General features: G+C 34.9%; 1 protein-coding gene across 1 annotated transcript in view; it reads left to right on the top strand.

Moving 5' to 3' along the window:
* Positions 1 to 11,757, top strand: part of SUCLA2 (succinate-CoA ligase ADP-forming subunit beta) — a 47,091-nt gene extending 35,334 nt beyond the window's left edge. The window contains exons 7-11 of the mRNA XM_079137672.1: positions 5,065 to 5,226; positions 5,322 to 5,464; positions 7,953 to 8,073; positions 8,532 to 8,620; positions 10,992 to 11,757. Coding sequence (XP_078993798.1) covers positions 5,065 to 5,226; positions 5,322 to 5,464; positions 7,953 to 8,073; positions 8,532 to 8,620; positions 10,992 to 11,066 — 590 coding nt within the window. The 3' untranslated portion in view covers positions 11,067 to 11,757. The remainder of the gene's footprint in view (positions 1 to 5,064; positions 5,227 to 5,321; positions 5,465 to 7,952; positions 8,074 to 8,531; positions 8,621 to 10,991) is intronic.
* The last annotated feature ends 1,598 nt before the right edge of the window (positions 11,758 to 13,355 follow it).

Raw genomic sequence — 13,355 nt, 5'->3', positions numbered from 1 at the left:
CAGTTGAAATGGAAAATAGAAGGAAAAGAATTGTCAGTGTTTTCCTTTCACAGCATTAATTTAATATGATGGATCATGTCTTGCTGAATTAAAACACTGTGCTGTGTAGGTGTTTTCCTCCCTTACTTTTTGTTTTTCCATAGGAATAAAACAGTACAAAGAACTCCAGTATATACTTTACTCAGCTTTGCTGATTCTTTACTTTTTGCCCCATTTGTTGTATTCTCTTCTCTCTCTCTCCTTTCTTTCCCTTTCCCTCTTCCACTCTGCGTATGTGTAAAAAGGTATAGTTTTGAAGCATTTGAGAGTAATTAGGAGACATTATTTTCCTCTATTCCTAAATATTTCATTATCTAAAACCAAGAACATTCTCTTATGTAACCTAAGTATGTTTATCACAACTATGAAATTTAATATGGATAAAAGATTATCTAATCCATAATACCTATTCAAATGTAGACAGGTGTCCTAGTAATTTTCTTTATGCATTTTATCCCTGATAACCAGGATCCTAGTCTAGGATCACACATTTAATTTAGTTATGTCCATTTAATCTGGAACAGTTTTTCAAGTTTGCTCTGTTTCTTGATCTTGATTTTCCTTTTTTAAAGAAGAGATCATTTGTTGTATAGACTGCCCTTCAGTTTTTGTTTTGTTTTGTTTTGTTTTGTTTGGTCTAATGTTTACTCCATTTTTTTCCTTCATAGTGTACCATACCTTATGTTGATTCATTTTGATATTGATAATATTAACTTGAATTGCTTGGTTCATGTAGTATCCATAAGATTTCTCCATGATAGAATCACCATTTTTTCTTTTATTAAGACGTTTGTGGGAAGTTATTTTAAGACCATGTTCCTTTCAAACTTTTACTCATTAATTTTGACATCTATAAATGATTTTCTAACTCTATCATTCCTTCTATATTTACTGGTTGGCATTGTATTACAAAGAAGAGCTTTCCCAGGTGGGTGCAGTGGCTCATGCCTGCAATCCCACTGGCCCGGGAGGCTGAGGCAGGAGGATTGTGAGTTCAAATCTAGCCTCATAACTTCATGAGGCCCTAAGCAACTCAGCAAGATCCTGTGTCTAAATAAAATATAAAAAAGGGCTGGGGATGTGGCTCACTGGTTAATCACCTCTGGGTTCAATCCCCAGCACCAAAAAAAAAAAGCTTTCCCTTTTCCCCATTTGTTTGTTACAAAATGGGCTGTTCAATTCTTATGTATTCAGTGAGTAATAATCCATTTTTATACTACTTGGGAGCCTGAGACAGAGGGTTTCTTGAGCCCAGGAGTTCAAGGCCAGCCTGAGTAACATAGTAAGTCCATGTCCCACCCCACTTCCCAAATTTATTTTTGTCATTACTATATTTTGTTACTAAGACTATTTTAAATTTGACCAGTAGAGGCTCCTTTCAAGCTGGCTCCTTTGAGCTCTTTTTATTTTGTCTGAAATAATTTTTTAAACATTGATTATACTGGAGATTTTACCCAGAGGCACTTTACCACTGAGCTACATTCCCAGCCCTTTTTATTTTATTTTGAGATGGGGACTTCCTAAGTTGCCCAGGCTGGCTTTAAACTTATGATCTTCCTGCCTCAGCCTCCTGAGCACCTGGGATTACAGGCATGTGCCACTGTGTCTGGCCTAACTCTTATTTTTGAAATAAATATAGACTAATAGGAAATTGCATAAACAGTACAAAGGATCTTGTATCCCCTTCACCAAATGGTGACATTTAATATAAGCTATATATATCAAAATAGCTAGTTGATGGCCAGTTTTTATATGATTATGTATAGATAATTTTATCCCATAAATAGATTTGTGTAAGTACCACCACAATCAGTACACATCTATTCCATCGTCACAAAAAGATCTCTCTCCTGTACATCCTATTTTCATATCTTTCACCTATTTCCTATCCTGTCCTGGTGCTCTAGAAACCACTAGTCTTTTCTCCATCCCTTATAGTTTAGACATTTTCAAAATGTGTACACAAATGTGATCACAGGATATGTAATTTTTTGAGATTGGCTGTTTTGTGCCACCTAATTATTTGAGGCCTATTCAGGTCGTTGCATGTGCCATTAGTTCATTCCTTTTTATTATTGAGTAATGTTCCATTTTTTAGGTGCACCTGATTGTTTTCAGCCATTCATCCTTTGAAGGATATTTGGGTTGTTTTCAGTATTTTGCTATTACTAATAAACTGATGTGAACCTTTGTATATAAATTTTTATGTTACTTCCTTTGTCCTTTTGACTTGCCCCTATTATTCTTTGAGTACTTCTACTTTTTTGCAATAAGATATTTCAGGATTTTTAAATTAACTTTCCTTCTAATAACTCTGGAATCATCCTTTTCTCCAAAGGGCCCTGGTTCCTTTTTGTGGAAAGTTATATTTAGGCACCAGGAAGTGCACACTACCTATGCTTATTGCTGTTAATGTGTCATGACTTCTAGGGCTTCTAAGCAGAGCCAAAGGTAGGTGTGTGTGTGTGTTTGAGAGAGAGCTCTTTTCTAAAATCTACAATTTTTTTGTGTTTGTGGTTCTGGGGTACTTGAACTCCAGGGTACTTTACCCACTGAGTTATATTCCAGCTCCATTTATTTATTTAGGACAGGATTTTGCTTAGTTGCTAAGAGTCTAGCCAGTTGCTGAGGCTGGCATTGAACTTGTGATCCTCCTGCATCAGTCTCCCAAGTAGTTGGGATTATATGTGCCACCACCCCAAGCCAAAATCTCTGAAATTTATGCTGATATTTCTTAATTCCAATCTAATTTCTTGAGGTTCATTCTAGTTCTACCATTTTTGATATTTGATATTCTGTTACCCAACATTTGTAACACTGACTTTCATTGTCTTCATTTGCTCATCTATTGCTGGTCTTCTTTCTTACCCCATAGATATAGTTTTTCAGTCTTGGCACTATTGACATTTTGGGATAGATTATTTTTTGTTAGGGAGGGCTATTCTGTGTCCTTTAGGATATTTAACAGGATGTTTATCCAGTGGCACTAATTTCATGTAGCATTTCTCTTAGTGTAGATATGCTAGTGATGGATTTTGTTTCCATTTATTTGAAAGTGTTTTTACTTTGCCTTCTTTTTAAAGCATATTTTGAGTAGATAGAGAGTTTTAGCTTGATATGTTTTTCTTTCCTCTTTTTTCTCCTCCATTCTCCTCCTCCCTTTGCCTTCCAGTTTCACATGTTAGACTTCTTGATACTGTACAAATAGGTCACCAAGGTGTGTTTTCCCCCTGCTTCTTCAGATAGGACAACTTCTTTAGGTTCATTGATCCACTATTAATCTGTTAAGGCTGTCAAGTGAATTTTTCACTTCAGGTATTGTACTTTTTATTTCTAGATTTTACATTTTTTGGTTCACTTTTATGGTTTTATTTTCTGCTGAGATTATCTGTTCATTTGTTATGACCATGTTTTCCCTTAAATTCTTAGACATTTATAATAATCATTTTGCAGTCCTCTAATAATTTAAATCTGAGTCATCATGGGTTTGGTTTCATATGGCTGCTTTTAATTATACATGTTGTACATTTTGGGAAATGGATTCTGGCATCTTCCTCTGAAAGAATATTGATTTTTTTTTTTTTTTCTATTGTTGGCAATAAACTGGACTCAAAACTTTCTCCAGTGTTGTGTGGCATTTGAAACTACTCATGTTTTTCAGTCATCTATCATTCAGGAACTGCAGAGAGAATATTGTAATTAAAAAGTGAGGAAGGGTTAGAGTACCGACTGAAAGATGAAGTTAGAGAAGAAACCTTCAGGAGAGCCATTTTGGTTGTGTGCTAAAGGTAAAAGCTAATAGGATGGGTATAAGAGAGAATGGCAGGGGAAAATTTTGGTGTAAGAAATCTCAGCATGGGAGTTGGTAGTTTATAAATATTTTAGATTATATGGGCCACGTATGATTTTGGGTTCTACTGTTTTTCTTCTTCCTTTTGTTTTTCTTCTTTTCCCTCTTTTTTTCTTTTTAATCTTTTAAAAATATAGACCCCATTCTTATTTCATGGACCATAATAAAAACAGGCACAAGTCTAATCTGGCCGATGGGCCACATAACTTGTTGACCCTTCTTTTTAAACAGAAAAGTCTTCTAAGGAGTTCTACTGTTTAGGGAGCAAAGAGGAAGGGGAAGGTAGAGTTGAATAATTTTTTAAAATCTTTATATTAAGATGGAAAAATGATAGTATTTTTATAAGTCAGAGGGATTTGACCAGTAGAAAAGTGGGGGGAGGGAGTTTTTTGTTCTTTTTTTGGGTACTGAGGATTGAACCCAGGGGTGTGTAACTGCTGAGTCACATCCTCAGCCCTTTTATTTAGTGACAGGGTCTCACGTAGTTGCTTAGCACCTTGCATTTGCTGAGGCTGACTTTGAATTCATGATCTTTCTGCCTCAGCTTCCTGAGCCACTGGAATTACAGGCATATACCACTGAGATGGTGAGGGAGGAGATTTTTAATTAGCAAAGATAGAATTGCTAGAACAGTGTACTTCAGTGATGAGAAGGGATATGACATGGTGCCCAAGTGAAGGGGTTAGCTGGGAACATGGAAAGTGAATCCTTGGAAAGTTTTAAAAAATTTAAAATATCTTCCAGGTGGTTTTTTGTTTTTTAATTGTTTGCTTCTTTATATGGTACCCAGGATATAAAAACAACAACTTTGGGGCATGGTGTGGTGGTGCAAGACTGTAATCCCAGCAACTTGGGAGGGGTGAGGCTGAGAGGATTGCAAATTTGAGGCCAACCTCAGCAGTTTAGCAAAGCTCTAAGCTACTTAGCAAGACACTGTCTCAAGATAAAAAAATTTTAAAAATAAAAAGATGGGCTGGGGATGTAGCTCAAGGGTTAAGCACCCTTCAGCTTAATCCTAGAACCCCCTCAAAAAAAAAAATCATTGCGAACATAAATTGAAATACTTAAGTAGCTAAATTACAATGTGCTTTCTCCCTAAGCAATGTTCGATTGTTGGGTAGTTCATTGTGTCTGTCTTGGCATTAATCGTTTTCAATATTTTTTTCCCTTAAAAGTGTTATGTATGGACGCAAAGATCAACTTTGATTCTAATTCAGCCTATCGCCAAAAGAAAATCTTTGACCTTCGGGACTGGACCCAGGAAGATGAGAGGGACAAAGATGCAGCTAAGGCAGATCTCAACTATATTGGCCTTGATGGAAATATAGGCTGTCTAGGTACCATGTGTCTTTATGTTGGAGTTGACTCTACTAATCTTAATTTGTTTTCTCTGTGTTTGTTGCTTATACAAATCATTTTTCCTCTTTGACAGTAAATGGTGCTGGTTTGGCTATGGCCACAATGGATATAATAAAACTTCATGGAGGGACTCCAGCCAACTTTCTTGATGTTGGTGGTGGTGCCACAGTTCATCAAGTAACAGAGGCATTTAAGCTTATCACTTCAGATAAAAAGGTAAGGGCAGGGCTTGTGTTTTAGAATTTGAATTGTGAGAAGTAACTTCATTAATTATTAGATGTTGTTGTTATCATAGTTGAGCTGAAATTTGAAAGACCTCAACAGTTTGGAAAAAGGCATTGCAGTTAATGCAATAAAATAGAACTTTTGACAGAGTTGCCTGATTAGCTTTGTGATTTAGCAAAAAGGTGAAGAATTATTAGATGATATAAAAAGTGGGGATGATGATCTGACATGTGAGCCTTCCATATGGGAGTTAATTCCATAATTTCTAGATATTTTTTTCTGTAACTCCCATTTAGTTAACCATGAAAGCCCAGGAATTAGGAAAATATATAAAGCTATAAAGCTACAAAGAAGAAAGTTAAAAAAAAATCTTCAATTCTATCCAGAGATAACATTATTATTGATTTGATGTTTACTTTAAGGCCTGTTAATACATATGTATTTCACACACACACACATTACATGTGTATCTTTTTATAAATAACTATCATAAGGTGTGATTCACATACTACACAGTTCACACATTTGTGTGATTTTGTTTGTTTTTTGTTTTTGTGGTACTGGAGATTTTACGCAGGGTGTTTTACCACTGAAGTACATCCCCAACCCTTTTTATATTTTATTTTGAGACAGGGTCTCACTGAGTTACTGAGGCTGGCCTTGAACTTGTGATCCCCCTGTCTCATCCTCCTAAGTCACTGGGATTACCAGCATGTATATCATGCCCAACTTGTATATATGTTTCAATGTATATATATTTTGAGTCTTTATTTTTTTTACTAAAATATATCTCGAACACTTTTCACAGTTCACTAATGTATTTTCCAAAACTTATTTTGATGTCTGTATTAATCTTATAAATGTGCCATAATTTATAACTATGCATAGATGATTGAAATAAAAGGGATATGAATCATCATAATCTAGAAGACACGTATATTGTTACCCATCAGATATTTGTTAGGGAGTAAATCTATTGTGTGACCAGTGTGAATTTTATAAGGAAAATTATATGCTAAAAGTTAGGCAGCTGGAGTGGGACAGGAGGCTTATGGAGAGAGTTGAGGTCATGAAGCAGACTGTTGAAAGAATTGCAGGTGAATCATTACTGTTCAATTATATTAGTGTTTCAGGTTTATTTATTTTTAAACATTTTTGCTTTTACTTGAAGTTGGAAGGGATAAAGTATGGCTGGAATTGTTCAAAGATGCAGTGTTTGAACTGGGATGGTGGAGGAATTGATGTGACAGTTTTGAGCAGGCAGGGGATAGTGTCATTGAATGGCTGCTGTGTAGGATGAAGGTCAGTTGAGAGCTGATAGACCAGGACGATTGGAAAGGTATTGAGGGGCTAGACAGAATTTTGAGAAGAAAATTTGGGTTTGATGAGTTAGAGGGGAAAGGCACTACAAGTCAAAGTGGAGGACATTAAGTAGAGAGTGGGATTTGATATTCTGGGGACATTCATTTTGGTCAAGTCTAGAATTGATCCTTGGTAGTAATTAGTTGAAGTGGAGGTAAACGTGGTTGGGTAGAAATCCAATAACTTTTAAGTCCAGAGTATTAGATAATGTTTTGTGGTAAATATTGATGCCACCCAGAATGAAATGGAGGCAATAAGAAAGGAGCCAAAGTTCACTACAAGTTCTAGTCTTTTGGGAATTCTAGAGCTTCGTTTTCTGAAGGTCTAGAAATAATAGTGGCAAAGGAAAGGAATGTGTAGTATAGCTCACTGTGTCTCAACAATTTTCAAAACTTGATAGTCATAGAATATATTTCATTAGGGCCTAAAGATTGGGAAGGTTTTTGTAGTAGAGTCCTTTGACCCAAATTCTTCATCTGTCCCAGAACCTTCCTAGCAGTCAGAAGGTTGAGGGAAACAGTATTTTGGCATATCTCTAACAAACTTGTATTTACCACTTGAGAAGCTCGGGTGTAGTTGAATGAACTAAACCTCTTAAATTTGTGCGTGTGTGTGTGTGTGGGGGGGTGGGAAGAACAGAACACCAATTCAGAAGTATCAGTGTGATGGTGAAAGAATGCTGACCTCAATATGCCCTGAGGTTTAGAGGTGAAGTGTAGTCAAGAGTGGGCAGACAGGAGAAGTTGAGTGATTCTGGTGGGGGTTGTGTCAGAAATAGATTTCATCCATGGGCTTGAATGAAGAGGGGACAGGTAGTGAACTCTCATGGAGATCTTGCATGTTTGTGAGTGACTGTGTTTAATAGGAAAAAGTAAGTGGAACTAGGGAGATAACAGTAGAAAAGAGAATAGAAACCAGGTGTTGAAATTACCCAAGAAAGTGGAAATAAGTTCCGTTGGGCAGTGGACTAAGAGCTAGAAGATGATATAGTGGTTTGGTATGAAAATTTTTCCATGGAAGTCATTTTTATAAAGCACAGAATCTAGTATTTTCTTGTGAGGTAAGGACAAATACTTATTCTTTTAAAATTTTAATCTACCAAAACCACTTAATACAGGTACAAGCTATTCTGGTCAACATTTTTGGAGGAATCATGCGATGTGATGTTATTGCACAGGGTATTGTCATGGCAGTAAAAGATCTGGAAATTAAAATACCTGTTGTGGTACGGTTACAAGGTGAGTATTAAAGATATCTTGAAGTTTTTCCTGATTGCGTAGAAATTCATAATTCCAAGGAGTTCAGTTCATTAGAGTTTACAAGTAGTCATGTCTTTTTAGTGAAAGCATTATATAATACGAAATTCAAAAGTCATGGTTTTAAAAACAATTTGTAACTTGGGGCCAAAATGTTTATAGTTTGGGTTGATGTAATTTGATATATTTTTTTATTTGTTGTGATTTATCTGGAGTTCTGACTTGCCTTAATTATCATGAACATGGTGAGGTGAAATATTTTATGAGATAATTCCAGGTTTTTGCAGTATTTTCTTCAATTTAGAAATATTTATGATAAATGATGGAAGTACTCCTATGTTGAAGTTTTATCATTATAATATGTTGTAGCAGAGATTTTAAATGCTTTTGTGTATATATTTAAAATAATATTTATTTATATTTGCATAAATCATTTCCAGGTACACGAGTTGATGATGCTAAGGCACTGATAGCAGACAGTGGACTTAAAATCCTTGCTTGTGATGACTTGGATGAAGCTGCTAGAATGGTAAGTGGGCATTGTTGATTCAAGGACAAATATGTAGTGTGTAAAGAATTTATAAGCCGTTAGGTTCTAAAATGAACCAGCTAATTGTTAATATTACTAATAATTATTGCTTCAGCTAAATATTATATAATGAACTGTTAAAAATTGTTCATATTAGTTAAAAATGGTAAGGCAAACTATTCAAGAGGATGATTACAATAAGTACAGAGAATGATGAGATGCATTTTGCAGGAGGGAATAAAGATTGTGTTCAACTCCAGACACAACCAGGAAAAGTAGGGATTTATAGGCAAGGAGGAGGGTGGAAAATTACTTAAACATCATGGGTAAGGTTGAATTTTGGCTAAAATATTACTGAAATTGGACAATGCAGAGTCTAACATGGAAGTCCAAAAGTCAGGGCCCAGCTAAAAAGAGTTTGGAGGAGCCTATGAGAATTTGCTGAAGAAGAGAATCTTTCTCAGAACCTCTTATGCCTATGATCCATCTTAAACAATAATAATTCATGCCTATATGGTCTCACCTGTATTCTTTTCTATTTTTCCCCTGTGATTATTTTGCAATAAATCCATGTTTTATCATTTCATTTATTTTGTTATGTATCTATAAAAAGAAAATGCTGATCATGATATAAAAGAATTACTGTTGTTTTAAGTAGAATAGTGGTATTATGGTTACGTTTTATTAAAAAGAATCTAGTTAGTATTGCAATTTCCCTGGTTATCTTATATTGTCCACATTCTTTGTCAGAATTGGATCAAAATAAGTCTCCTTCCCTCCATCCCTCCTTTTCTTCCTTCCTTCCTTCCTTCCTTTCTTCCCCACTGAGCCACATCCCCAGCCCTTTTTGTTTTTGTTTTTGTTTTTATTTTGAAACAGAGTCTTACTAAGTTGCTTAAGCTACTTACTAAGGTGCTGAGGATGGAACCTAGGGCCTGGCACTGGCATGTTTTAAGGCAAGAACTCTATCACTGAGCTACAGCCCTACCCCCAGGAATAAACTCTTGAGACTTGCCAAATTAATGTATCATTTCACAAGAATAATAATAATTTTATGTCCTTTGGGAAAGTACCTATTACCAAATAAAATTTGGAATTTATATTCAATCCTGAGTTAAAATTAAAGATTATGAACAAGAGAAGGGTAGGAAGAAAGCGTTTCTGGGATAAATTAGAGAAGAGATGAAGGATAGTAGGATTTTGTTTAGTATAATAATTAAATATAAAGTAAGGCAAAGGTAAGGAATAGGTTATAATCTCTGAAAATGTGTGTTTGTAATGAAATCCTGAATTTTGTAAAGCTCGGTGGCCATGGAAAGAAAGGAAAACAATCAGTAGGACCTTGATCAGATAGACCATACGAAATGAAAATGAACAGTTGATTTAAGTTGTAACTGTAGGCTTTTACTGATTAGGTTTTTTGTTGTTGTTTTGTTTTGTTTTTAGTGATAACACTGGAATGTTTCTTAGTCATAGAAGTCATGGCAATAATAAGTGCGATGATGATATTAGCAAGTGCTACCTGCTACCATTTTTTCAGGGTTGATGTACATGCAATAGGTTATTTTTTTTTCTAGGATTTAATATAAGTTTTGTGATAACATTTTTATTTTTATAGATGAGAAAACAGACCAGTAAGTTAACCTATTCAGAGTCATATGTCATAATCATCAGAATGGTGATTTGAATCCAAAATGTTCATCTTCACACTCTTTTTTTTTCCTTGATGAGCTGCTGAGGATCAAATCTAGGTCCTTGTGCATGGTGGGCAAGTACTCTGCCTCTGAGTATACTCTAGCCCCCAATCTTTTTTTTGGAAATACTCTGTACAAAAAAGAGAAGCTAAATTATTTTTTTGGTTTAAATATGTCTAATTTGATATTTTATATGGAAATAGGTAGATATTCTCAGATTGTAGAGGGGCTCTGGTATTTTGCACAGAAATTGCTAATTTACTGATAGAAAGTAAAATACTAACTCTAACAAACTTCTACTCCAATATTGTAAGTTAAGATTATATACATTTTTCAAAATAATTTTTATTTAGACATGCTTTGAATTATGGAGTAACCAACAAAAATATTTACTGTTCTTTAAGATAAAATCTAAAAGATATATGCATATTTAATTATCTAAATATCTATCTTTATCAGAAAGTATTTAATTGAAGTATGGGTTATGAGGAGTATCAGACTGGACTGTCCTTTTAGTGTCAGTTTCTTGTAAGAATGCAGTGTGGTTTATAACAGTGTCCAAATAGCCCTGATGTTTTAAACAAAAAAGATTGTGAATTAATTTCACAGTGATCTGTAGTTCTGAATTTACCCTTTTATGAAAATAGGGACAAAGATGTTCTGTTCTTTCTTTTCAGGTTGTAAAACTCTCTGAAATAGTGACCTTAGCCAAGCAAGCTCATGTGGATGTGAAATTTCAGTTGCCAATCTGAGCCGAGGAGCCAGTGGATGAGTTAAAGGTGTTTAAATGTGCTCTATCCTTAAAAAATACTGTGTTCTGTTATTGTTCTTTTTAGTATGTGGAGATTGTAATTGCCATGTAGGCACACAAAACTTTGAAAGCATTTGTCTACATTTAATTCTGCTGTTCAGAGTGGACTGCTTACATAAAGAATGCATAATGCAGGTATATATTCTTTTGTTGGCAGCCATCTTTCTTCTACAGAATGTCGCTTGCAATATGCCTGTTTATTGTTGTTGGATACACAGTTCTTCCTTGATAAGAGTCCTATAAAGAAAATAAATATGATGATAAAGCTTTATTCTTTAGCATTAAAATATATTATATCAAATAACTAGTCTCATTAGTAGAGCAGTGTGTTAAAACAAGGTTTTATATAAGAAGTGTTTATCTTCAGCACCAAATACATAGTAATGTATCAATCTATTTATAAACAGAACTTTCAAACACTCCTCAGAATGTTGTTTTAAGTATTTCAGTGAAGTAACTTGTTAATTATTTGAACATTGTTTTAATTATTACAAAACAATGATGACTGCAAGTCTCTGATTCTGTGGTAAGAAACTCTTGTAGGTTTGTATCAAATAAAGGCATATTTGCCAAGGACTTGGTAGATAAAACTAAGAATGTCAAATTAAGTTAATAAAAGTTTCTCAATGTGATTTGTATTAATGTTTGCTTTTGTTTTGGGGTTTTATTCTGTGTCTTTTGAAGCAAACAAAGTAGGAGGTAACATGTTCATTTCATTAAGTAGGTCTGAGGAACCAAATTTTGGATCATATATGTGACATGACAGTACATATTGTAAAACTATGTACAGAGTTCACTCTATAGGTACATGCCATCTGACACATCTTCTAAAGAGAACATTGTCCTTTGTGCCCATATGTATGTACAATTTTTGCTTACTGCCTAAAACAGTGTTGATATTTAGTACTACAGAAGAAAATGTCAACCAAATAGCAGACTATTTAATTTAATCATACTGTTGAGAACTTCTACGTATTTTGGTGTTCTTAAAGTGCGATTAGATGTTTATACTATGAGAGACAGCATCACAGTGTGTATGAGCACAAAGTTTGGCTCCTCTACTTACTAGATATGAGTTTGGTTGTGTTGTAATATTAGTGTACCTTAGTTTCCTTAGCTTCTTTCTCACCAATGGAACTACTTATTAGGGAAAGAGAGAAAGATACCAGTGAGAGAGAAGGAATACATGAGATAATTTATGTACAGAAAACAAAATATGACTATGTGGTGCATGCCTGTAATCCTAGCAGCTCCGGAGGATCACAAGTTCAAAGCCAGCCTCAGCAAGTTAGCAAGACTCTGTCTCAAAAATAAAAAATAAAAAGGGATGGAGGTGTGACTCAGTGGTTAAGTGCCTCTGAGTTCAAACTCTGGTACCAAAAAAGAAAGAAGTACCAAAAAATAGAAAAAAAAAAAAAAAAAAAAGAGAGAGAGAGAGAGAGAGAAAACAAAATATGCATTTAAGCCAAATATATGTTTGATAGTTGAGTTGAAATATATGAACTATATCATGTTGTAGGACTGGAAAGTTGAATGGTTTATGCCCTAAACCATTTAAAATCGTGATAAAGCTATAACTAAAAGTCTAGTCCTTTAGTCTTAATTTTTAAAATGAGTGCCAAATGCCGACCAGTGATTAGCCCAGAAAACACTGACATTTATATTAGTTGGGTTTTAGTTAGGAGTTAAAAACAATGCTTGGTATTTCAGAGAGGGTATAATATTGGTAACACTAGTGTTTTGGTTATTTTTTAACAACTATCCCAAAATCTAGTGATTTTTGAGCACCAACATTTATTTAATTTTCTGTGGGTAGCTGAGGTAGTTCTGGTACTGCAGTCATTTGAGGGTGTCACTGAACCTGGAGAACCCATTTCTAAAATGGCTCAGTCACCTGGCTTTTGGTCAGAGACCTCAGTTTCTTACCATGTGGACTTTTCCACAGGGCTGCTTCAGTGTCTGTGACATGACAGCCGGTTTTCCCCCAGCATGTAATACAAGGGGGTAAGGGGTAAACCACAGTACCTTTTATGTTCTAATCTCAATGTCATGTCACAGTTTATTAGAAATGAATTTTTAAGTACAGCTCACAAGGGGGGAGAATTAAGCTCCACTTGTTGAAGGGAGATGTATAAAAGAAGTTGTAACCTGTGACAGCTCATGTTGGCAGATTGAAAGTGCAAACAGTAATTTCTGAGTTAACTTGAAAGATTTGTAACTGCTGGAACTT

The sequence above is a fragment of the Sciurus vulgaris genome (assembly GCF_902686455.1).
Source record: "Sciurus vulgaris genome assembly, chromosome: 4".
NCBI lineage: Eukaryota > Metazoa > Chordata > Mammalia > Rodentia > Sciuridae > Sciurus > Sciurus vulgaris.
This window is presented reverse-complemented; position numbering and strand designations above follow the sequence as displayed.